This window comes from Drosophila persimilis, unplaced genomic scaffold (genome assembly GCF_003286085.1).
Source record: "Drosophila persimilis strain 14011-0111.01,24,50 unplaced genomic scaffold, DperRS2 tig00000653-arrow-arrow-pilon, whole genome shotgun sequence".
Classification (NCBI taxonomy): Eukaryota; Metazoa; Arthropoda; class Insecta; order Diptera; family Drosophilidae; genus Drosophila; species Drosophila persimilis.
The window spans coordinates 206900-232929 of NW_020825330.1; the positions used below are offsets into that span (position 1 = coordinate 206900).

At 49.0% G+C, this 26030-nt stretch overlaps 3 protein-coding genes across 5 annotated transcripts in view; all 3 read left to right on the forward strand.

Moving 5' to 3' along the window:
- The first annotated feature begins 216 nt into the window (after nucleotides 1–216).
- On the forward strand, nucleotides 217–4168 carry LOC6601772 (histidine--tRNA ligase, cytoplasmic). Of its 3 annotated transcripts, XM_026991264.1 has the most exons (6): nucleotides 217–413; nucleotides 2050–2190; nucleotides 2263–2478; nucleotides 2544–2972; nucleotides 3052–3666; nucleotides 3736–4168. In XM_026991264.1, the coding sequence occupies exons 1-6, from the start codon at nucleotides 321–323 to the stop codon at nucleotides 3937–3939; spliced, it is 1698 nt and encodes a 565-aa protein (XP_026847065.1). In that variant the 5' UTR covers nucleotides 217–320; the 3' UTR covers nucleotides 3940–4168. The 3 variants fall into 3 exon arrangements, with proteins under 3 accessions (XP_026847065.1, XP_002026807.2, XP_026847064.1); XM_002026771.2 differs by lacking the exon at nucleotides 2050–2190 and having other exon boundaries at nucleotides 219–413; XM_026991263.1 differs by lacking the exon at nucleotides 217–413 and having other exon boundaries at nucleotides 1931–2190.
- The window catches only part of LOC6601743, a 56163-nt gene continuing 30481 nt past the window's right edge, over nucleotides 349–26030 (forward strand). Inside the window, 2 exon segments of the mRNA XM_026991265.1 lie at nucleotides 349–413; nucleotides 4269–4526. Of these exon segments, the coding sequence (XP_026847066.1) occupies nucleotides 4329–4526 (198 nt within the window). The 5' untranslated portion in view covers nucleotides 349–413; nucleotides 4269–4328.
- On the forward strand, nucleotides 9108–10147 carry LOC6601769. Its single transcript, XM_002026768.2, has 2 exons — nucleotides 9108–9640; nucleotides 9937–10147. The coding sequence occupies exons 1-2, from the start codon at nucleotides 9290–9292 to the stop codon at nucleotides 10084–10086; spliced, it is 501 nt and encodes a 166-aa protein (XP_002026804.2). The 5' UTR covers nucleotides 9108–9289; the 3' UTR covers nucleotides 10087–10147.

A 26030-nucleotide genomic window follows, 5' to 3' on the forward strand; every position in this document is an offset into this window, starting at 1 on the left:
AGGAAACCGATTTAATAAGCGGTCAAAATTATGAGTTGTGAGCTGAAAGCCTTTGCTAGCTAGTAATATTAAACCGAATATCAAAGACGAGGAATATGATGGAACTTGATTACTAATAATTTATCAGTATTTTTAAGGTATATTTTAAAATTTGTGACGTCAGGTAGTATATTTCACTGAATTGACGTCTCCCGAAACCCCCCTTGACAGGAAGTAAAATATATTCTTTGCGCCTCGCAAAAATCCGCCACTGCCGCGAAAAAGTGTACTCTTGCTGTGCCTCTCGTGCTGCCGATTTTTCTATTGTCTTTGGCTGGAATATGAGTGATTCGCGTGAACAGATTTTGGAGCAAATTAAAGAGCAAGGCGATCTCGTGCGTCAGTTGAAGGGAGCCAAGGAGTCCAAGGAGAAGGTCAGTGTTCTGTTTGCTACATGCGCACAGCAGCCCCTCACCCCCACCATATGCATGCCACAGCCACCAGCAGCAACAGCCACCAGCCACTGGCCGTAACCAATGACCACCATTGTGTGTGTACATAGAAATAATGCAATTGTTCTTGTAAAGGCTCGAAACCCTATGTCTCCACACCCCCCACACACAACTCCCTTCTTCACTGAATGGCTGCTGCTTATCCCAAACCCTGTTGCACCATCACCATCCTAGGGCGCAATCAGGGTTAGGTATTTCGTCAGCATTTACAGAATCAGAATCCACGCAACTGCCGCTCTGTGATTCAGTGCTACGTTGGCAGTTCAATTTATCGGATTTTACAGTAATTAGATTGAATGCAGAGCCAGCAGCAGCAGCAGAAGGAGAAACAGAAATAGCAATAATGCGAACACAAAAGCAACAAAGAGCGCGCGCGCTCTGCAAACTTTCACATTCGCTTGTGCCGTTGTTGCTTTTGTTTTTTGTCTTGTTGCTGTGGCATTGCACTCTTAAATTATACATCGAAATGGACGATTCCCGCTTGAATCCCACTCCACCTCACATCAAAATGCACATCCATCCACATTCGGGCAGTAGTCAAGAGAGGTTTTGTGGCCTCTAACATTGTTGTACTAGTAGTCAGTGTGTGACCGACTGACTGACTGACTGAATGACTAATACTGGCGAATGATAGCGACTGGTCAAGCAGGAGGCATATGCGACGGGCACATGGTGGTTATAGTAGCTGTTCTGTTGCGGCCCCCCCCCCCCCCCCCCCCCTCTCCCCACAAAAACCTGCTAGACCGCATTATTTTTTAAGAAACTCGACGTCTAGTGTCAAAATTCTGCATGAGTGTGTGCATATGTGTGCTGTGCATGTGTGTGAATGCAAGATCAGCTGTCCCTGTCCCCCCAGTGCTGCCATCTGGCGGAACACTGATGCAAAGGATGTGAGAACCAGTGTTCAATTCAGCGAACTGTGTGTCCTTCAAGCCCACCACCCAAAATCACCCACCCCACTCATCCAGCCGCCGCGCGTCTCATTCCTGTTTGGTTCCGTTCCGCCTCCCTCCGAGTGTTCAAGTGCCATATAAAAGTGTTTCAATAAAAAAACGAAAAAAAAAACGTATCAGCGCTGACGGTCAATGGAACGCAATATATTATATTGTATTGTTTTTTAATTCTGGCTTCGACTACATTTGGTTTAGACTGCACACACACACGCTCACACACACATATACGCAGGCATTCGTTTTTATTGTACATTCACCTTATTTCATCACTAACACAATTTAGTCATAAAATAAGTCGAAAAAAGTAACCGCAAGCGAACGAGAGGCTCAAATCTAAAAAAGTTTCATTTATTGTTGTTGTTGTTTAATTAGGTTTGAAAAAGCAAATTGCTAAAGAAAGTTGGCCGAATTTTGAGCAGAAAAGAAAATAAGAAGGTTAGAGAGAGAGAGAGAGAGAGAGAGAGAAAAGACAAACGAAGTAACAAAAAAAACGTTTGAAAGTAAACAAAAGCAAAAACAAAAACCAAAACCGAAAAAAACATATGTTGCGTTCAATTGGCCGCCAGTGGCGCTGTAGTGCTGCGTTTCAGTGTGCAACGTACCAGCTGGCGGCGCCTGGCGGTGTGCGCGCGAGATCAACGATTGAAAAAGCACAGCAACAACAACAAGAACAACAAAATCAGCATGAGCCACAACAGCAACAACAGATACAAGAACAACAACAACAACAAGCACAGATCAATAAGGTTAGCATCTAAGTACCGCTTACCATCTGTGACAAAAGTATTGCAGCGCTACCTACCGCTTCTTACTTGCAGATCGATGAGGAAGTCGCCCGCCTGCTGGCCCTCAAGGCCCAACTAGGCGGCGATGCGGCCCCCGCCAGCCAGAAATTCACCCTGAAGACGCCGAAGGGCACCCGGGACTATGCCCCCCAGCAGATGACGCTGCGCCAGGGCGTATTGGACAAGATTGTGCAGGTGTTTAAGCGCCACGGTGGCGAGGCCATCGACACGCCCGTCTTTGAGTTGAAGGTGAGTCCCGAACCTCTCCCCCGCCCAGTACCGAGCTTATAGACTCCCCCATTCCCCATCTACAGGAAGTGCTCACTGGAAAGTACGGCGAGGACTCGAAGCTGATCTATGACCTGAAGGACCAGGGCGGCGAGATCCTGTCCATGCGGTACGACCTCACGGTGCCCCTCGCCCGTTACCTGGCCATGAACAAGATATCCAGCATCAAGCGCTACCATATCGCCAAGGTCTATCGGCGGGACAACCCGGCCATGACGCGCGGCCGGTACCGGGAATTTTACCAGTGCGACTTCGACATCGCCGGCACCTACGACCCTATGCTTGCCGACGCTGAGTGCGTGAAGATCGTGGCCGAGATCCTGGACACGCTCGAAATTGGAGATTATGTGATAAAGCTGAACCACCGCCAGCTGCTGGACGGCATGTTCGAGGCTTGCGGCGTCCCGGCTGAGAACTTCCGCGCCATCTGCTCGGCAGTGGACAAGCTGGACAAGGTAGATTGGGACATGGACACGCTTCTGACGTGTCACCTCTGATTTGGATATGCATTAATCAAGATGATTCTTCTTCTAGTCCCCCTGGGCGGATGTGCGCAAGGAAATGGTGACGGAGAAGGGCCTAGACGAGGCAACGGCCGAAATGATTGGCGAGTATGTGCGCCTAAGCGGCGGAACGGAATTGGTGGAGCAGCTGCTGGCGGACCCCAAGCTCAAAGCAGTGACCAATGCGGTCAAGGGTCTGGAGGGGATGCAGTTGCTGCTTAAGTACTGCTCCATCTTCGGCCTGGACAAACGGGTAAGCTTCGACCTGAGTCTGGCGCGTGGCCTCGACTACTATACGGGCGTCATCTACGAGGGTGTGCTCAAGGCGGAGCCCAGCAGCAGACCCCCGGCGAAGTCCCCACAGCAGAACGGGGAGACCGCGGAGCAGGCCACCGTGGGATCTGTGGCCGGTGGCGGTCGGTACGACAACCTGGTAGGAATGTTCGATACACGCGGCAAGGCCGTTCCCTGCGTGGGTGTCTCAATTGGCGTGGAGCGGATATTCGCAGTGCTGGAGGCCCGGTTCGCAGCCAGCAAGGTGAAGCTTCGCACCAACGATGTGGAGGCGTACGTGGCATCCGCTCACAAGGGTCTCCACGAGCAGCGGCTGCGCGTGCTCAACCAGCTCTGGGATGCAGGCATCAAGGTGCGTTTAAGGAGCCCCCTTTTTTATTCAAGTAACCTTATAATCGAATCCCAATCTCCCCTTCCAAAGGCGGAGCACTCGTACAAGCTGAATCCGAAGCTATTGGTCCAACTGCAGCACTGCGAGGAGCACCAGATTCCCCTGGTTGTCGTCCTGGGCGACGCGGAGCTGGCCCAGGGTCTTGTCAAGCTGCGCGAGGTTACCACACGGCAGGAGACGAGCGTCAAGCTGGAGGATTTGCCTGGAGAAATTCGGAGACGTCAGCAGGCCTAAGCCTGGATACTTTCCCGCACGGATGTGCGGTGCCTGCCTATCCTTTAATTTATAAACCGCATTCATCCTGTAATCTTTTTTTTTTGTATATGTACGTTTTGTATTTTTGGGCCCAGAGGCGCCACGTGCTACTATTATTATCGTAGGAATTACTTTGGATCTTTGAACTTATACCAAAACTGAACGCTAAAAATAAATTGCAAACGCAATTCGCATTTAAACGAGAAAACACCTGTGTTTTGGGCCCACTCTTAGCTATTGATACTGTCCCCTTGATCCCTTGCTTCCGTCCGAATAAATCCAATGTCGTTCCTTCCATCCCATTGCAGAGCGACGGCAGGAACCAGGAAGAGGAGCACCACACATAAAAGAATAGGAGGGAGGACAGGATGCCGGAGACGCTGCCCGCAACGGCCACGGTGACAGCCTCGAGCATCGACTGCACTGTCGCCGTGCTCAAGGTGCCGACGCCCACCATGCAGATGCCGCAGGTGTGCAACCTCCAGAGCCTGGGCCTCATCATGGAGCCCAACAACATCAACATCGAGCTGAATCCCGCGGCCACTCCCACTTCCCCCGAGTTCAAGGTGAGTTCTCCACAGTGTCCACAGGCATTTTATTTATGAAGTGGATTTGGAATATGGGATACAGGATACAGGATGAAGGATTAAGGGATATTTTTGAATCATACTTTTTTCTGGGCTTCTTGAACATCGAAGCGATCAGTGCGTGGAAGGCAGACGTTGTCTCTACGCGAGCCACTGACTGGCGTCTGTTATGAGGTGGCGACGTTTGGGTGCACGAGCTACACCACCTGCTTCTCCTGCATCTTCTCTGGCCTCTAGGGAAGTCTTGGAAGTCAGCTTCGCCACCGACATTCTGATATCATTGAAGTCTCCCCCCGTGGCTTGGCAGTTGCTCGTCCTTTGATTCCTGCTGTGGCCGATCCCAGAAGAGCTCAGCCATACCGTCGTGAAGTGCAGAAGCACCTCCCTCTTGGATCATCATCAACGCGACACGTGGAAGGTTCTCCTGGGGATTCACAATGGGATTCGGAGAATTGGAGAATTTTCTTACAGATTTTCGAAAGGGAAAGGAAATTCTAAATCCCTCCTTCCAAGAACTGGGATGCATTCCATACGAAGGACATTTGGTAATTTGATTATGTCACATTCTGTCGCGGCTGCCCATCGCTCCGCTTTCACACTCGAATTGAGTCCTGATGTCCTGTCCTGAGCCGCTCTCTCTCTCTCTCTCTCTGCTCCGACAGGCGCATTTTTTATGCCTCACTGCGTGCAGTTCGTTGGCAAGGTGCCGTCAGGGCAGAACAGGGCAAGGAACAAGGAACAAGGGAGGAGATGCAGTGGGGTTGCTCCGTCCTCCTCTCATTCAAATGCCCTAACGTGCTGCTGATTTTGACAGGCGCCGCCGCAACGCTGCAACGTCCGCGTCTCTGCCAGCGTCGCTGTCTGGCTAATACAGTTTTAATATAAACGAGCCGGAACGTTGTGAGTCGCAGCTAGGGCTGCGACTCTACATTTATACCCGATACTCAGTCAGTGTGGCCCCCTCCGCCAGAGGGCGCCTACTGCACGATGAAGACTGTGCGTGGGTGTAAAAGAGAGGGATGAGTAAACGAGTGGCTATGCTATCGTAGCCACTGCAAATTTATTGTTCCTTCCAGCTACTTCCCCTATACTCTTTGAGTATCGAGCATAAAAATGTCATTTCGTTTCAAGGATTGTCCAACCATTTACTGTCTCTCTCTCCTGCTGACATGTCAGTGCCAGGCCGAAGCCGAGACCGAGGCTCAAGCCGATGGCGGGTCGCACAGTGGGATGGAATGGCAGCAGAGCAAGGAGCAAAGTTGCTTATTATCACTCGGTTCAATTAGAGATGCAATTGGGTATCAATCTATATGATATACAATTTATCATTCCTAATATTCCTGTCTGATAATCAAGTAGTCAGTATGGATTCTTCCTGTTCAAATTTCGGATGGGTATTTGCCGCTCGCTTGGCCACTGTGCGCTCACTGGTGGTGGTGGGATTGGGTTAGGAATTTCGGGTTTGGGTTTGGGTTCGCTGTCGCCTTTGCCCTTCATATGGCATTCATGTGTGTGTGTGTGTGTGCAGTGATTTGTATCATGAGACTGAACAGGGGGTGCGGTGCACTCCAGTCAGGGAAGCGACGCAGATATCATTCGATGCTTCTAATTTACGGATTAATGAAAGGCGCAATTTTACATATGGAAATGCTCCCCGCTCTGGCTGTAGCTCTTCTTTTGCCAGTGCCTCTGCCGATCGTGGGAAGCGATTAGACTGGTGGTGCGCCGCTCGTGGTCGTTTTCGTGGTGCCCTAGTCCCCTGAAAACCGTTCCGACTGGCATTGATGGATTGTCTCATAAATTTGTGATTTGCTAAGCTTGGGTTCCATTTCATTATTCCATATTCAATACCAGTGCATCCAGATCACAGAGTCAATTTGTGTGACATAAAACCTTTGAGTAGGTGGTAGGTAGGGGTAAAGGGTAGGCCCCGCCCCATTGCCCTTTTGCGTATGTGACGACAGGGTCAATTTGTGGTGGATTTCTGGTCAGAGAAGACGAATGAGCTCCATGGTGGCGGGAAGGGGGGAAGAGTGGGTCCGATCCAAAGCATTTCCCCCTAATATGTCCAAATCCCTTTTGGGAGTGCGTGCTCCCATCTATAGAGATGCCATCTATCGGCCATTTTTGTGTCGCGCTAAGCTTCAATTTTCCAATTCACAGTTCATCGCCTTGGAAAAAAAATTGCGGGCACACATCAGGGAAATACTGAATACTGAACACCGAATGGAGGATACCCTGCCTGAGAAGGGAATTTCAAGTTATTTAAATTATTCATTGGCTTTGGAGGGAATCCTAGTAGATCTTACTAGTCCCTCATTTAGAGTTCTTCAAGGGCTTTCTGAAAAAAAACTCGAGCAGTGTCCTGCCAAACACCGCACATCCCCGCAGTCCCTCGTCTGCCACAGCCATAGTACTTTCTCTGCGGGGAAGGGTGTGCCTGCAGCGCGCAAACACTAATAATATTAATAACGATTATCGTTCGCTAGAAATGGATCTGGCAATCGGATTCGAAGTCATAAATAGGCAACGCACTCACTCTCTCTCATTCAACTCGTAGTCCATCATCCGTCCATCGATGGTATCTCTCCCTCTCTCTGCAGAGAGAGCGAAAGAGATCGAGGGCCACGCGGCGGCAGTTGCTTATCTCGGGTGACCAGAGCGACACGTGCGATTGCCAATTCCATGCATAGTTTCCCTGTGCTACACATGTGTGTGTGTGTGCGTGTGACCAGCAGCAGCGGGTGGGAAGGAAAGCGGCGGTGGTACCAGTAAATTTGCGTGCAATCGTTCTCCCTGCGTTTTTAATGACTCAGTCGTCCACTGAAGCGCTCTCGCTCTCACTCTCTCTCACTGCCACACTCTCCTTAAATTCGACTATGAGAGGCGTTTTTCCCTGGCGGGGCATTGGTGGTGGCTAACGTAATTGAAACTCTAACTGTAAGTGGAACGCTGCCTGTCCCACTCCTTTCTCATACTGTCACGTGCTCTTGGCTCCCTCTATGCGTGTGTGTGTGCATGTGTGTGTGTGTGTGCGGCCAAGTACAACTAATGTGGGTGTTAACGGCGTGTTAAGTGATTTTGCCATTTGTTGTAAAATCGAACAATCGGCAAAGCCAGCTCTGCGACTCTGACTTCGACACCGAAACTCCTGATAAGTATCGGCGAGGACTGTGCACGTTTCGCAAATATTTCAAAAAGGTTCTGGAAGGAATCGCTGGGAAAAACTTTTCAATTTCCGCTTTAAAATTTCCGCTGCAGCGCCTGCAAACAATTTTACGAAAGTGGCGACTGTAACGATAATCCGCTACTATATTTCCCTTTGGAAAAGTCGTCGGTGAACCATTCCCCTCTCTTTGGGTCGTATGTACATACATACATATGTACATATGTATGTACATACATATGTACCATATTCGTTGGATGGCACTGGCGCACACTCATTTCCCAACCGTCGTTAATGGGTTAATCTAAATGTGTAATTTATTTTACTTTCTCTTATTTCTTCCCCCCCCCCCCCCCCCCCCACCATTCCAAGCACCTCTTTGTTGCAATCTTCATCATGTTGTCCCTTGTCGACGTCGTATCCCTTGTCCCCTGTCCGGCTAATGAAAACTAAAAACTTCAATTACCAGAAAAGCACAATAATGCGTTTTTAACCCAAAACTGAGCAGAACGGGCCAGAAATTGTGATAGATGAGGGTTTGGCAGTGCTTTTTACGGGCCACTTGTTCGTCGTAGCCCTTTCCGCATTCTCCAATCCCTCGAGCCAACGAAGAAGACCAAAACAGTGACCAAAAACAGAACAAACCAAAAGAAAATAGCAATAAATCAGTGTAAATAACACATAAACACACAGAAAGTGCGATAGAGAAAGACAGAGAGAGAAAAGGGAGCGAGCGCCTGAACGAAAGGGTATTTTGCTTGAAATTTCCCAGTGGGGTGATTATTTAAAATTGTGCAGCACATAAATACATACATACATAGGAGTCAAAGTCAAAGTGGCAGACGGAAAGCAGCAGCAGCTGTGGAATCCTCTGCCTTTTCTTTGTGTGTGTGCGTGTATATGCGTATAATTGTTTGTAACTTATTGCCAGTGCCCCAAAAGCAGCCAAAACAATCGCTACCCACACACAAGATTTTTCCTTTCAAAACACCCTACACACAAACATACATGCATACATATGCTTATATCGACAACAGCCTGATATAACTGTTTATAGAAATGAGAGAGCGGCAGTCAAAGAAGAACAAGAAGCTAATAAGGAAACGGAAGGGAGAGAGAACAACAGCAACAGGAGAACTACGTCGTAGCTACAGAAAGAGAGGCAAACAACGCTGCTGCTCTCGCAGATCAGCATTGCCGGAGCATTGAATTTCGTATGCCCTTTCCCTTCCACGACCAAAATGTTTTCTGGTCAAGGCATACCTACCTATTCCATGCGTCTAATTTGTATGCATGATCTTTATTAAACATGGCTAGATATAATTGGATGCACCGTGTACATTTGAGAGCTTTAAATATCTGATTGATTTGGTTATAGTCTCAGTGAGGGTATACAATTGCGTCTTCAGGCCTGCCGTTGGGAGAGCGATTTTGGTGGCTCGGGAACAACAACAAAGAATGTAGAAACAAAAAGGAACACGAGAGAGGGCACAGAATCAGCATCTTCTTTTGCCGCGTGAATATCTCTCCTCGCTATTGAAACGAAGCTCAAAGCAGAAGCGAAAAATAAAGCAAGATGTCGAAAGCACCGAAGGTCCAATCCATAACACCGTCAGCAAAACCAGCAGCAGAAGCAAAAGAAGGTGCTGCTGTGGACGTAGGGGAGACCGAGCGTCGGGTAAAGGTGATTACGGCCATGGGCTACCCGGAGGCCCTGGTCCGAGTCCGTCTCAGTGAGGCCGGAAACAACGTGGAGAGAGCCGTGAATCTGCTGCTGGATGAGCGGACGGGCGCGCACGACCAACGCCGCAAGCGCCGCTGCATCAAGAAGCTACGGAATGGGCTTTTGGGTGATCCATACGCCACCCACAACGAAATCGAGCGGATGATGAAGGATCGGCGCTGTGCGCAGACTCTGACCGAGATGGTGAACGGCCGCAGCCTGGAGCTTATGCAGGGTTTGCTCGACTTGTCCTCCTCCTCCGACGAGGATGGGGAGGACCAGGAATCATCGTCCTCCTCTTCGGGGTCGTCATCAACATTGATGGAAGGTTCCCCGTCCAGCAACTAGTGTACGCCGCCCAAGTGCTCCCCGTTAACATGGAAGGAGAAATTAAATGCATTAAGCTAACTCCCTTCCCGTGTCTTTGTTTGGGACTGTGGTCTGAGCTGGCGCTGCGGATGATGAAGGATCGGCGCTGTGCGCAGACTCTGACCGAGATGGTGAACGGCCGCAGCCTGGAGCTTATGCAGGGTTTGCTCGACTTGTCCTCCTCCTCCGACGAGGAGGAGGATGGGGAGGACCAGGAATCATCGTCCTCCTCTTCGGGGTTGTCATCAACATTGATGGAAGGTTCCCCGTCCAGCAACTAGTGTACGCCGCCCAAGTGCTCCCCGTTAACATGGAAGGAGAAATTAAATGCATTAAGCTAACTCCCTTCCCGTGTCTTTGTTTGGGACTGTGGTCTGAGCTGGCGCTGCGACTCTCCGGTCAAGAAGCGGAAGCAGAAGCAGAACCAGGAAAATTGGCAGAGGCAGCCACCCTGCGCCCGCCCTTGCGATGCGTGTCAACCCTTTTCGCCCGATGATTAATGATCGTTTTTTACTTTTTGTTTTGTATTCTGCTTCTTCTGTTGTGCTCTGTTTTGTACTGATTTCAATTTACCTCTATGCTCGTGATTACGCTACCCTTTCTCCTGCTCCGCGGTACATTAGCTCCAGACAGTACTCTGTCTGCTCTACCGCCGAGGAATGGCATATGATTGCTTGATAGACAGGAAAATCCGAAAATCCCCACAGTTGTGGTACTTGTATGATTTTTATTTGACGTTCTGCATTCAAGTAAATGTAAGTCTCTGCTGTGAAGGGTATTCCAAAGTCGAGGTTATCATGTGTGTGTGTGTGTGTGTCAGTGAGTTCTTGTTGAAAAATTCTAATTAATTTTGACTTGCACCCGTTTGCACTGTCAACCACAGTCTCTGCTACTGCTGCCGCTGCCGCTGCCGTTGCCGTAACCTTCACCCCTGCCCTTTTCCGGCCCGCCCGGACCCTCACCGGACCACCGCCAACGTTTATCGCGTTTGATCGGCGTTGCGGCACACCGCAAAATGCGGCAACCCTTGACGCGTTCGCGTAGGCGGCGCCGTATCATTTATCAAGAGCAAATGTCGCAATGCCCCGTCCTGGTGGGTGGGCTGTGAGCTAGCATGGGCTAAGATTTTTGTGGACTTTAAAGTGCAGTCGGAATCGCAGCTACAGCCGCAGGCCGTAAATTATGCATTGAAATCTGATATTGTGATGACGTCGCACAATGGCCTGCAATCAGGCGCAGCTTTGATCCCGTTTGGTCGTCTGTCACCGCTCTTGTTTGCATTTGAAAGAGAAACGGGCCGAGTCGAAGAGCAAACAACATCAATAGTAATTGTATTAAGAAATTGCGTGCGAAAGTGTGTGAAAGAGATCAGAGCGAGAGCGATGGAAAGAGAGCGCGCGTTGACAGGCGATCAGGTTGATGGCGAAGAATATACATACATATGTATGTATGTAATTTCCCCATGCAAATGAACAAAGGGAGGGCCAGGAAGATGACAATTGAAGAAGAGAGAGCTAGGGTCGGCCATCTTTAATGACGTATGCAAACACAGTGTTCGCCTTGCCGCCTGGGAAACGGGACTGGAAATGGGAATGTAAATGGAAATGGAAATCGAGACCAGTGTCCTAATCCCTCTCTCCTGCCGCAAACCGCAGCTAGAATTCAAGTGGAACGCTGCTCTGCTTCTCCGTTTCTTCTCTCTCATTTTGTATTTGCAGAAGCGCTTAATTGAGTAAAAAAGTGCCCGAGTCCTGCGGAGCAGCTGCTCCAGCAGCTGCGGGAGGGAGGGCGGCCAATTAATAGATGGAAATGGATTTGGGTATAAGAAATATGCGCTGCCATTTGCATGCACGGAGCGGGAGACAAGAAGAAAGAGTGAGACAACAGAACAGAGAGACAATTAGGCAATTATTTGCGCAAGGGATCAAAACCAAAACAAAAAGCAGTCCTCTCTGGCTGCTGTGCCTCTCTCCATCTCCCGCTCCGAGCGACTGTTATGTTCTGGTTCTGGCTTGTGGGAAATCGCACACCGCGTGTGTCCGTGTGCTTGTGTGTCGTGTCGAATTCCGAAGCCAGAGCCAATGGTGTGTTAATTGGAGGTAGGGCGGGCATTCACTTTTTTCCAGTTGCATATTCACAGCCCTTAAAGTTATTCGACTATCTTCAGAGTGCTTCCTGGGACTGCTGCACCCTGAATTCATACGCCTTGCCAGAGCCGAAGAGTGGTTTGAGTAGGAGTTGTCGAATGTGCTGGCGAATGCTTTTGCTTTTGCTTTTGCTCAGGCTTTGGCTCCTTTTTTCTTAATTGAACATAAGCAATTAGCGTGCAATTTGTTGCGCTCGCGAAATTTACTCTAACGGTGAATGCAAAGCCACGTGCTTTTTTTTATTTGTGTGTCTCTCTGCCACCCACTCTCTTGCTCTCTCTCACTCGGCTGCTGGGGCCAGAGGAACGCACTTGAGTGGAATTAATTCTAAATGCGGCTCTGCACGCGGCTAAGTGATTATGTCCTGGCCAAAACCAAGGAGAGTGAGGAAATGTGAGTAAGGGGTGGGTGGCAGCACAGCACCCACTCAGGCGGCTCGCATGTTTAATTATAATTAAAAAGCACACCATCCCCGCCCCAGACCTTCGGCCTAACCAGATCCATAAACATTAAAATGGTTAATTGAGTGCTTAGTGCAGCATCCCCCCAAAGGAGGAACCCCCTGACCGTAATATTAATTATTTTAATTGAAATGTTCATTATTTTACATCTAATTTACCGCTATATGCGTGTGCCGTCCCCCATTCTCCTCTACCACCCACAAACTCCCGCATGCCTCAGGTCCATTGTCGCCTCTGCTCCGAACAGTGGGTCCCCTGATTGATAACATTTCTTATTGTTTCTCACCTTCCCATTGGGTTTGTCCCACTGTGCCAATGTGGGTCGCGTTTCTTTTTCCTGGCTTTTTTGGGGTTGTTGCATTTGGAGCGGGGTTTATTATAAATTTTTAATTGGCTTTTTATGTATGAATAATGCCTGCCCCTGCCTACCGCTGTCTCTTACACGGGAAGGGATGCATTGTCGCTCTCTTGCTACCATTCCCTTCTCCCGCCATATTCTCCACCCAAGGCTATTGGCAAAGTAGTTTTTGAGCACATTATTTATGCAGCCCCTTCGTATTCTGCTGCATCTTTCTCTGTTGTTGTTGTGGTTTTTCTTAAGAAACATTTTTAACGGGTATGCTCGTGTGTCGGAGGGGGAATACGTCTGCAGAGAGTCGCCGAGAGAGCGGGAAAATCAAATGGCAGCCACCTATGTGTTGAGAGGGGGCTGGTCCCCTGCCGGACACTGCTCAGGTGCGCCTTTAACAGCGCTCGGCTCTGCTATGTTAGTGGTCTGTTAGGCAGCTACCCCCGTTGCTGGGGGCCCGACACCTGTGATAGGCAGCCCTCAGCGGCCGGGCGGCATCCAATGGCAGTGCCGCGGCCCCAGCCAACCGTGGGGGCCACCGACGCGCAAGAGCAGAAACAACCCTCGCAAGAACAGAGACAGGCAGACGGACAGACAGACACCAGCAAATGCCGGTCTCAGCAGCAGCTGATAAGCCGCACGGAGAGAGGGAGAGAGAGCGTGAGAGCCAGTCAGAGAGAGAGAGCGAGAACGAGCGCAGTGGCCAACCACCTACTTGAGCGCCGTCGACGTCGCTGCTACCGCAGCAGTCAGCCGTACGTATATCTGTTTTCATTCATGCAAGCGGCGGTTCACAGCAGAGCCGACAGAAAACGAATCGAGCCGAGGCCAGCCGATGCTCAATTTCGCGTTACACTGAGTCATTTCTGCAATATTTCAATATTTCAATTCAAAATCCAAACAAACTTCGGCGCTGACGGTCGTGTGTGGTGTGTGCTCTGACGAAAAAGCAAAGCGAGAGAGCGAGCGTTGTAGTAACGCATGTATATCGTATATTAACCAAGAAACCAACAAACAGTTACTGTATTTTCGTATCAGTGCTAAGATTTTTTTTTTCCTGTGTACGTGTGTGCGTGTGCAGCCCCCCTCTGTGAGCAGAAAAAGCATCCACAAAAAATATGCAAATTTACGAGCTAACTAATTGAGCATCGTCTGCCTGCCCCCCCTTGCTATTTGATCCGTGATCCGCGCGTGTGTGTGTGTGTGTGTGTATGTGCAGGTGTCTTCTCTCTTACGCACTTAGTCAATCACTCTCTTCCGCCTGCCTGCCTGCGCTCTTTCAAAGCTCTTTCAGCAAGTGATCTTTCTAGTTACTCAATTAACGGTAATCCCGCGCGCCACACTCCCCCACGCAGGGAGGCACGGCAACATCAGCAGCAGCAGCAACATTGGAATTCGCACTCAATTAGCGCGTTTCTAGAGAGTAGCATAAACAGCCAACGCATTCCACTGTGCAACAATAACAATAAGCGGGAATCGCAGCTAAATAAACAAAACGGACACCCAACCCCCCAACCCAGCAACCCGGCAACCCATCAACCGAATTCTAGCGAAGAACGGAAAGAAGAGCGGGAGAGCAGCAGCAACAACAGTGCCACTTGATTTCTGCATATGTAAGTGGAAACCCCATTGTCCCCCTACCCCTATCCCCCTGTTCACGACGATCCTTTTAATTGGTTTACGTTTCTGCCTCGGTTTTTACTCTTGTGTTTTTTCTGTTCTGCCTTCAAGTTCTGTTCTTCTGCCAGCGCAGAAACTGTTTATTTTCGCCATTTGTTCTAATTACCGTTGTCGGAAGAATCACAGAGAAAGAGCGAGAACGAGAGAGGAATTCTCTGCTAATCGCTGCGGTTTCGGATTACTGCATAGACGCTGACGCAGACATGGGCGTAGGCGTAGTGCAGGGGCAGTGCAGGGGCAGTGGTAGCGGCAGAGCGAGTAAAAGAAACAAACAACACAGTGATCGTAAGGAGAGAGGAGGGAAGCAGTGGTGGACCCGAAGCTTTAGATACCCCGAAGTGTCAGACTTAAGGAATGACTGAAAATCGAACAAAATATTGAAATTAGCATCAAAATTATGTAAATTGATGGGAGGCACTGGCTTCAAGAATAAATACTCGTACGTTCTTATTGTAAAAAACCTACATATGTATGTATGTACATACATGTAGATATATGTGGATGGATAGGGTATCGAAAAGTGCATTCTGTCGGTCCATCGCTTGCATGGTCTGGAAGGCTGGAAATGGAATTGGTAGGGAGAACAAATATCAGATTCGGGAACTCTTACCCCTTTCTATCGCTCTGCCTCATCCGTTCTGTTGTGCCACAAAATGGAAATTTGAGCCACAGGGCAAATAAATGACAGAGAAGTGTCCCCCGGAAGTTTTCGAGTGAAAATTTGATGTTTCTGTTAAGTAAATACCAATGGAAATTATGGCGAATAATGTGGCATTCATGTGTGGCACTTATATGTATCTGTGGCATCCTTTAGCATTCCTCAGGGCAGGTCTGCCCCCGCCCTGAGATCCCTATTGAATCAAATACAATTTTACACATTTACGCATGGCTCCACTCTTGCATCTCCACTCTGTGCCAGCCAAAGCCCCACCCATCATTCGCATGCCCCCTCTCCCGTTACGGTTGTTGTCAGTGAAGCAGCCTGTTAATGCCCCCGAATGTTGAATGCGTGTCTGTCAAATTGGAGAGTGGAGCGGCATCCTCCAGTGGCAGTGGAGTGGGGGTGCAACACGTACGAAGTGCCTTGCCTCGCTGTCGCAGTCGCTGCCTCTCACGTTGCATTAATTAACATTTAAACAATAATTAAATTATTCATACAAATGTGGCAAATAAAGCAGAGTGTACTGCGGAGTGTGGCAGACGTGAAGGAGGTTCCCTTCATCTTGCATCGCCATCTCCCATCTTCCCATCAGTGCGGGAAGCAGGGCCCAGAGCCTATTAGTATGGCTTATTGCCTGACTCTGTGCCTCTGCCTCTGCCTGTGCTGTGCCTCTGCTCTTCCCCGATCTTATCGGTGGCAGGGCGCGCACGCGCACCTCGGAGGCAGCCCCAGGGCCCAGGCTGCAGCCATAGCCATAGCCAAAGCCACAGCCGCAGCACAGTAGCCGCCAGACGATTATCAGCAGGCGTATGATGATGATGATGATGCGACGCACCTACATGCAACGCCCTCTTTCACTTTGGGGCTCCCCAGGTTTTCACACTGTGCAACAAAAGCAGGATCTGGAAATGTGGAAACAGATCTGGGAGCTGGAAAATGGGAATTGGTAATTGGGATTGAAGAGCGGTCACACCTTGCGGATAGCATACTTATTGGGGCAGTCATTCCAGAATAGAACAGTGTGTCCTGGTGGACAGTGTGATTGCCACACGTTGGGACGAGAGCCGCCTTAATGCTAACAACTTGCCTGGGAGGGCATTCCGTGGTCTGTCTGTTCCCTCCCTCCCCTGGTAATCCTTTAATTTATGACACTTTTGCGGGGCACTCGACTAGAACCGCATTCATGTGTTGCGTTGCGTTGCGTTGCGTTCTACTGTGTTGCTCAGTGTAACACGGTAGAGGCGGAGTCTCGAGCGGAAGCGGGAGAGCGGGGAGAGAGAGGCAGAGAGGAAGTAACATGACAACAATTTGCAAATATTTTATTAATAAATGGCATTGCCCCAACGACAGCCGCCGACGGACCACAGAGCCAGTGTCCGAATCGCGAGTCTTCGGAAATCGGAGTCGCGGCCCAAAACTTGTTGTCTTTCACAAAGAGAGAGAGAGAGAGAGAGGAGAGGCTGGTCTCAGCAATTGGTGGCATGCGACGACTTTTGCAGTTAAATTAAATTAAAATAAAAGTGCGCCCAAAACCAGAGACGCAGAGCCCGAAGTCAGAGACGGAGCACGCACGCATGGAGTGAGAGATATATATATATATAGAGAGAGAGAGAGAGAATGGCAATGGCAATAAGAGAAGCAGAAGAGAGAAGGAGAGCCTGGCAAATTGAAATCGAAAAAGAAAACTCGTTAATTAAAAAGTTAACATCGCATTGCGGCTCTTTGCGGCCCAGAGAGCGGGAGAATGGGAGCCGGTACGCGAGAGCCTAAGGATGGGATCGTGCCTGGATCGTGCGTGAGTCGAGATCATTCCCAAGAAAAGGAACATTGGCTTGGGATCGTGCCAAACCTGGTATCCATCTCAAGTCCCCTCTCAGTCACGGCTTCAGTTGCAGCAATTGGTCTTATTAATAATTGAAAGACTCTGTCTTTCGGACAGAAGGGAAAGAGAGCCACAGCCGGGGGCCAGAAATGGAATTGTGGTTGGCCTCCGCCGTCTTGCCGGTGGGAATAGTGGAAACAGAGATCAGGTAACAGGAACGGAACGGAACGAAACGGAACGGGAAGAGGGGAAGTGAAGTGCGTCGCGCCAAAATGAAATATGAAGTGCATGAAGTGCGGCCGCACCCTGCATGCAAGCAGTGGAGTAAGAGAGGTGGGCAAGCAGGGCAATAAGTGCATGGAAGCAGTCAAAGCAGTGAGAGTAAAGCAAATAAGCAAACCAGGGCACATACTCTCTATTCTAACTGTAAAGCTCTCTACTCCTATGCGATCCCTTCCTCCCACTCATTACACGCAAGAGAAAGAGATGAAAGAGAGCGACAGACAGGCAGTCAGTCCCAGCTGCTCTCCGCTGCTCTCCACTCCTCTCTTCTGCTGCTTTTGCTGCTGCTTCTACTGATGCTCCTTCTTCTGTTCCTCCTACCCACTCCACTCTTTGGTGGTTCTCTCTCTCTTTTTTGTATTCCTCCCCTTCCTTCGTACTTCGTATTTTGTGGTCGTTTTCCATTATAATTGGTTTGAAATTAATTTGCCAATTACACGATCTCACATTTAATTGGCTTTTAGTGGAAGGCACCAACGCAGCTCAGCGCAGCGCACGAGAAGGAAGAGGGAAGAAGGAGGAGGAGGAGGAGGAGGAGGAGCACCGCATGGTGCGTACACACCAGTCCCTGGCCCTGGGCCCTCTTCTACCTGCTGACTGCCTTCTACCTCCCCCCGCGCTCGTGCTGTTTGCGCTGCTTTTGATTCTTTTCTGGCTTTTGCCCTTTTTTGTCGTTTTTTCGCTTTACGCTTCGGCTCCCCCGATCATCACGGCGATGATGATGATGATGACGATGACGCTGCCGATGCCGATGACGAGGCTGATGATGATGATGATGATGGAGATTGCCGGCAAACATCATCATTAGCAGCAGGGCGCTGAGCTCTCCTCCCCTCCCCCTGGCCCTCGCCCTCCCCCTTCATGGAGGAGCAAACGAAGCATTGTCGCTTTCGATTTGAGTAAATGAGGCAAGCAGTGCGTGCGACATTCGCTTTTGTGTGCCGCCGCCAAAAGAGAGAGAACAATTCTCAGTCTGCTTCCCTCTCTCCCGCCTCTTTCTGTGTTGCTCTCTTATCAAATTTGCAATATTTATTTTTGCATAATGCGGCGAGCAGAGCCGCTCCACAATTCCCCCGTCGCTGCAGAGGAGTGGAGCGGAGAGGGAAGCAGAGGGAGAGCCGCGTTAATTGGGTTGAGTCGTGTTGCTCGTGGTTCGCGGGAGGGTGCGCGGGGGGTTCTGTGCGACGGCCAAGCCAAGTGGGAAAACCAGTTTCCAGCCGCCGTCGGTTCTGGCCAACAATTTTAACTAAAGCCTAAACACTTTTAGTTAAAATGCCAATTAAAATATTCTTTTTTTTCCCCTGCTGCCGCTGCCATGCTCTCTTTGTATATCCCTCTCTCTCTCTTTTTGTTTGCGGTGATCGATGGGAGCAGGAGAATCGCGGGATGTGGATGCGACAGCAAATAAATGCAGATGTCAATTAGAGGCTCATTAAAAAAAAGTCCACACAAAAGCGCGAACATCCCGTAAACCCGAGCCCTGGAGTCCTCTGCCCTGCCCCCGTCCCCTGTTGCTCCCTTGCGACCGTCAAGGGGAACCTGATTTCCAACATGAGCATCACTTGCACTTTTGTTTGGCTCTGTCGTTGTCGCTGTCTCTGTCTCCCACACACCGCACCACAACTGATCCTCCTCCCCGCCCCTTTATGGCCCTTCTGCAAACTCGAGGAAGAAGACGAATGCATCAACCACGAAGGCACCGGCACCACACTCGGGTTCTGCCGAGAGAGCCATCGCATTCCGTTGCTCTCTCGGGCTGGTGTGTGACAGTGGGAGAGGATCGCAAAAATCTCGGCATAAAATCTACAGAGAGCATACATTGAGTAGAAGCTCTCCGCTTCCCTAATCCACCAGGAGGTCATATGTATGGATATTGCTGCGGAGGATGCCAGAGGCTAATAGCGTAAGGGCTTCCCACAGTAAAGAATTTCTACATTCCACATCTATCCCACTGTGCCGCTGCCTCTGACTCTGCTGCTGGCTCAGTTTTTGTTCTGCTGTCGTCGTCGCCGTCTCCGCTCTGCTCTGCTCTGCTCTGAGTGAAGGTGATTTAAAAATTTTGTCACATTTTCAGTACAAAGATTTTGGTATTTTTTAATGAGCTCTCGGGGATTCTCAGGCAGCACCAACCGCCTATGCCGATGCCAATGCCAATGGCAATGGCAATGCCGATGCCGATCCTCTTTCTGATGATTTTTTCTGCTTTCTGTGGCTTTTGTTCTTCTGTTTTGCTCCTCGGGAATCGCGAATGCTGGATGCGGCTGGTGGGTTCCTCCGTTCCGTTCCGTTCCTATGGCAAAAGTGCAAATTTTGCTTCCCTCTCCCGTTCCTCCTGCTGCCCTGCACTGCCCTGCACTGCCCTGCCCTGCCCTTTCCCTTTTGCTCCTCTCCTTGCGTCTCGCTGTGGCTCATTTATATATATTTTTTTTATTTTATTTCGATTTCTGATTTTGGTTTTGTTGTATTTAAATTGTTAATGTGCTGGGGGCCGCCTTTGGGGAATTAGCACTGCTTTTGTTCTTGTTGCAGCAGCAACTTGTTAAAATTCCTTCAAAGGAGCGAGCGATCGTTGGGAACGGCAAAGGGATTTCAGTGGAGTGGACTGACTGAATGGAAGTGGAGTGGAAGACGAAGTGGAAGCTGAGAATCTGAAAGGAAAAGGAAAGGAAAGGAAAGGAAAGGCAAGGATATGATATGTTCCATGTTCATAAATTCAACACGCTTCTGGGTTTGTCTGGGGGTCTGTGGGGGATACTAAGGAGAGTGACTGTGTGTGTGTGCGTGTGGAGTGCTGTTATCCACAGTCTGTTATCCCCTCTCTTAACAGAAGAGCACCGTGCACGCAGGCGCACACGAAATCCACAAAAGTAGTCGACGTAATTAATTAGCAAATAGAAAAGCGTATGCAGCAGTAATCACGAAGAAACTGCAGAGAAGGCAGAGAGAGAGAAGAGGAGAAGGGGAGCGGAGAGCGGAGAGCGGAGAGAGGAGCTGCCACGCAATGCGGATGCAATTGTTGTGTGTTTCTCCTGCGGTTTCAGCAAGGCATTAAATTAAGTTGCGCCAAGAGAAAGAAAATGGATAAAAAATGGAAATTACATGCCCCAAACACACATGTCACACAGACACACATTGAGGCACTCATTAGAATTAATTGACTTTTCCTAACCTGAGAGAGGGAGAGAGAGAGGGCGAGAGGGAGAGAGAGAAAACAACAACAACACCACGGGAGAGAGGCGACATCTTGTGAATTCTTCTGAAAGAAAGAAGGCCCTGCGGAAAGTCTCTGTGGATCGTATTTCTTTCTCAGGGGAAGGGAAGAGTGTGCTGTCTCCTCCGCTGTTCTCTTGCAGTGTTTCACGATTATTACGATTATTATGGATTATTATTATTATTATTATTATTAGGTGCATTAAATGCGCTTAAAATGAAACGTAACTGCTAATAAATTGCATTTAATTTGTTGCTGCACTCGAGAGGAGAGGCAGATAAAGAGGGAAGAAGAAGAGTGGGAACGAGGAGCGGGGAGCGGGGAAGAGAGAGAGAGAAGGAGGAAAGGCAACAATTTTAATTGGTTTTTTACACGTATTAGCATAACAGCCGGAGAGAGACAGAGATACGCGTGTGTGGCGCGTGATGAGTGTGTGTGGGCGAGAGGTGTGTATATCTCTCTCTCTCTGTCTCTGTCTTTCCCTCTTGTGCGACAGCGAAAAGTGATTCAATGGGAATGCATTTGGTCGAGCGCATAATGTGCCCAAAAGAGCGGCAGCGGCAACAACAATTGGCAGAAAATGTTGCGATTTGATTGCTTTAATTAAGCAAAAGCTGCAAGCAAAACTACATTGTCATCAGGAAGGGGAAGGGGCACTTGAATGGGTGGGGGGGGGGAAGATCGGCCCCAGTAAGAGTCCAGACAGAGTTATGGCCAAAATGAAGCAAAGAAATTGATCTTAAGATTTCCCTTTGAATTCCTCAAACCCGAAAAGAGTGGGACATACGACTGGTGCAACACTAATGGGTCCCCTAATGGGATCCACTAGCAACAGACGCTGACCAGAACCCACAAACAGAATGCATGGAGAGAGCACGCCAAAAGACTCGACGGCACATCTGCTCCCACACGCCTTGTTCCGCCCACAAGCGACACCTTTGACCATCTAATTAGCAACATTTAAAGCATTGCCCTGATTACACCACCCTCTCCAGCCGCTGCCCGCCCCCGCCCCCGCTCCCCGCTTCCCCCCTCCTTGTGTCCCCCAGTCCACACCCATCAACCCATCCACAGCTCAGCCGAGCAGCACAGCGATTACGCAAAGCAGTGTCCCAGGTCAATTGATTGACGATTGACGATTGACGCCTCTCATTTTCATTCTCATTCACAATCGCGAATCGTTTTGTGATTTGGCGGTCTCCCGCCCCCGTGTGTCGACCGCTGTGCGTGTGTGTGTGTGTCACCACACGGTGTTGTGTGTGTGTGTGTGTGTGTGTGTGTGTGTGTGTGTGCGTGCGAGTAGGTGGAACGTGTGTGCTGTACGTGGAGACGGCGACGCTGCGACTCTGTCGCTTTTTTTAATTGGCAAGAAATCGAGAGAATAAATGTAAATGCAATATGCATACGGCCACATGCAAATCGACATGATTTATATATTTTAGAATAAACAAACTATTAAATTGTTGTGCGGCTGCTGGTGGCTGGTGGCTGCTGCAATGCGAGTGCCGATCGACTGTTGAAAATTTAAATACTAAATTGTCAATGGGGCGGAGGTGGGGGGATCGACAAAGAAGAGGGGTGGTGCAGTGAAGGGGTGGGGCTTGGGTGGGTATTGGGTCGGTGTTTGGATTTGATTGCAGCAGCAGGCAGTGTCATGTTCTTGTTTCTGCTGATTCGATTACATAGATTTCAACTTAGGTTTGCGTTTGCCCCCTCACCCTCCCCCCGGGAGAACAGGTTCACGAACTCACAGCAGTGTTGGAAAGTGACCCAACACCAACACACAAGTGTTGAAGAAGGAAATCATTGGATAGACCAAAATGAAAGTCCAATTGCGTTACTGGAACAGCGAAAAGTGTTGGAAAATGTCACTGGTGTTGCAGAAAAAATTGCACGACAAAAGTTTTGAATAGTGCAGCATTAAAAGTGGATAGTGTTCCCTAATGGCTTGTAAAATTGTAAAAAAAGCCGCAGACCGAGTTTTGCAACACTTGAATAGCAGACAGTGTTGTTAAACGGCATTAACTGTAGTTTTGCGTTGATTAGTGCGCCTCTGGAGCAGGAAAATAGCAAGCAATATGAAAAACAGGATACTGTTTCGTTAGCATTGATCTACACAAAATGTGCAACACTCGCTCCCCTGTCCGCCTGTACCCCCGTCCCCCTCTGCCTCTCTTGCTAACATGCTAATGATGATGATGATCACGGTGGGTCAGCAGCCTCCAATTATCGCAACAGAAGGAGAGAGAGTTGGCTGAGAGAGAGCGAGAGAGAGAGAGATGGAGAAGGAGAGGGGGAGAGGGAGAGGGGCAGTAACCCAGCTGCCAATTAGTTAACGTGGCCTACTACCGCCGTAGCTGCATTTTTTTGTTCTTCTCATTTTATTTCTTTTAATTACTGAGACTGCCACAGCAACCAGAATCCAAGCCCCGGCTTTGGCTTGGAGTCGGAGTTGCTTCCAACTCTGTGGCACTGTGGTTGTTAGAGGATTGCCTGCCCCGTCGGACTTGCAGCCGATAATTGCAGCGAGCGAATGCATTGCACGAATGAATGGATGAATGAACGAATGAGAGAGTGAATAAACGAATGAATGAATGCCAAAAGCCAACGAAAAGCGAACAATGCCATGCAAATGGGAGCATTTAGCAGAGTGATTAGCAGTGTGGCATGCAATACCATGGGACGGACTGGAGGGGAGGGGAGTGGAGTGGAGTCTCAGAATTAACACTTTCCCGATCGACAAAGCTTCAACTGCAACTGCTGCAACGTGGAACTGCAACCTTGTTGGCCAGTGTGCTTGGAGAGTGGTTTTTATCGCTCAGAAGGAAGCCCACACTGGGAAACGGAACGAATGAACGTAGTGGACAAGGGAGGGGAGGGGCGGGGCGGGGCGGGGTGGGGAGTCCGTAAGTGGGGTTCTTGGGGGGCACTCAATGGAGAGGCGTGTATGTCTAAAAGTAGTCATCATTAAAATTCCAACAGTGACACACAGACGGAGAGAGAGAGAGAGAGAGGGAGAGCGAGAGCGCGAGAACGCTCGATTCGACTCTCGACTGTTGCTGTCGTGGCACCAGAAGAGAGAAAGAAAGAGATGGAGATAGATATCCCCACAATGGGCGGGCAACAAAAACAATGGTGCAGAGGCCCAGAGAGAGTGAGGGAGGGAGGGAGAGAGAGAGCGCGAGATAGATAGATAGAGGAGAGAGCGAGACTGGAGCTTGTTTCAATTTTTGTTAATTATGCTATGAAAAAAGAGACAGACAAAAGAGAGAGAGAGAGAAAAATCGAGAGAGAAGACAGATCACAGAAGAGACGCGAAGAGAACGAGTGTGCAACTGTGAAAAAGTGCAACTTGCAACCTGGGGCAACCTACCCGCCGCTTAATGAGCACCGGGCAACGGGCGACACTCGCCCTGTGGCGAGTGCCTCTGCTTGTGGCAGTGCCAGTGCCGGTGCCAGTGGAAGTAGTGGAGGCACTTCTGCTACCTCTGCTTCTACCTCTTCTTATGCTTTAGATTTATGGCCATGCCATGACTACACAGTCCCTGCCCGTGCCACACAGGCATCAAAACTACAGAACAGCAGCAGCAGCGGAGGACAGAGACAGCGACAGCGACAGCGACAGCGACAGAAAGACAGATCGCAGAAGCAGGAGGTGGGGACTGCGTGGGCGGCTCTGTGGGCTGCTGCTGCCTGGCCTGCTCTTTCTCTTTGTCTTTTTCCTCTAATTAGCATCGCAAGTGGAATAAATGCTAGTTCTAGGCATCGCCCACACGTCTACAGAGAGTCTTCCCTGAAGGGGTGGGGGGAATGCGATCTCCCTTTCCATTTCCCTTTCTCTGCTCTTGTGGATTGTGATTTGTGGTTAATGAAACCCCTTCCTCCCCTTTGTAAATTATCGATAAATATCGATGGCATATGCAGATCGGATCTCATTCGTATTCTTTGGAGGGGAGATCCCCTTCTTCCTGAAAGGTGTTCATTCCATATTCATTGTTTATCATTTGAAATGATCGACTTATCGATTATATATCTTAGATCGGATCTCTCGTCGGAGATGTGCTTCTTTCCTTTCTGTTCCCATTTGGCATTGCGCATACGCCTCGTGGTGCAACATTCAACGTGGAACGTGATCATTAATTTGCTGCTGCTGCTCTCCTATCTCTCTCTCTCCCTCTTTCTTTGTCTAATTAGTGGCGCAGCATTTTACGAGCATCGTTTGTTAAAATATATTTTAATTAAATTTGCTGCAGTCGCTGTTTCTGTTTCTGTTGTGGTCTTTGTTGTTGTTGTTTTTGTTTTTGTTGCATCGCAGACTTTAATATATTTTTTAATTAATGCCTTTTTCTCGGTTTGTTTTTTCTTGATTTTCGTTTTTTTTTGCTTTCTTTCTTCGTCTTCCTCTTCCTTGACGACCACCTCCTCCTTCTCCTCCTGCTCCTTCCCGCCTGCTGTAACTGCATTAATTGTTAATTAATATTATTTGTTGTTGCTTTTGTTGCTATTGCTGGTGCAACAAATGCAATTAAAGAGCAGCAGCAGCAGCAGCAGCAGCGGTGGAGCGCACAAATAAATACATAAATGATTGTATTGCTGCCTGCCGCCTCGCATTGTTATTGCTCAAGCGTCTCTACTCCCCTTGCCACCCTGCTTGCCCTGCTTCCCCTCGAGACCCCCATAGCCCCATACCCCCATACCCCCATACCTCGTTTTCTTCCTCTTTTCTGACAGTCTCCTCCCCTCCCCTCCACACTCGTACGCGTACGTAGTCCCTACACATCTCCTAGAGAATAGAATAACAAACTAATTAGTCGAGATTTCAGTTTTCTTGACAATCACGATTCGTGCCCACCCCACCCTGCCCACCCTGCCGCCTGCACCGCCTTTTGTTGTGATTTATTCACTGTTTATTTTTTATTTGTATTTATTTATAATTGAAATTCCTCGGGCATCGCCGCGCGCGCATCTGGTTCGGTTTTAGTTTTTGTTTTTGTTTCTGTTTCTGCTTTGCTTCTTTGCCAATTGATTTATTAATAAACATTAAAAATTAAAGAGTATATACACATGGTGTATCGAAAAAGCGACAGAAACGAAAACAAACAACTAAATGTACAAAATACATCAAATGTAAATGCGACTACGCGACTTGCATAACAAACGAAACAGCAACAAAGACAACAACAACAACAACAACAACAACAACAACAACAACAACAACAACAACGAAAACGAAAACAACAATACGTTTGATTATTAATTAAAAACAATTTTTCAAATCGTTAAGCCGAAAATAAAAAAAGCGGGAAATTCGCGTCAGCGAAGCGTGTATACCCTTACCGTTCCCCCCAGAACGATGGAAAGGAGGGAGTAGCGCACTACTCACCCTCTCTCTGCGATTTCCAATGCAAAAGAGCGACCGAGAGCGAGAGAGAGAGTGCCTTACAAGTGCAAAGAAGGAAGAGTATGCAAAGCAAGTCGCAAAACAAACAGAGACTCTTCTCTCTCCTATCTACGATTGTCGTCCGGGCGAATGGATGGACGGTCTCTGCCTGGAGTGTTAGGGTACTCTCTCTCGCTTTCCCACTCTTTCCCCCTTGCACGGGCATCGCAAA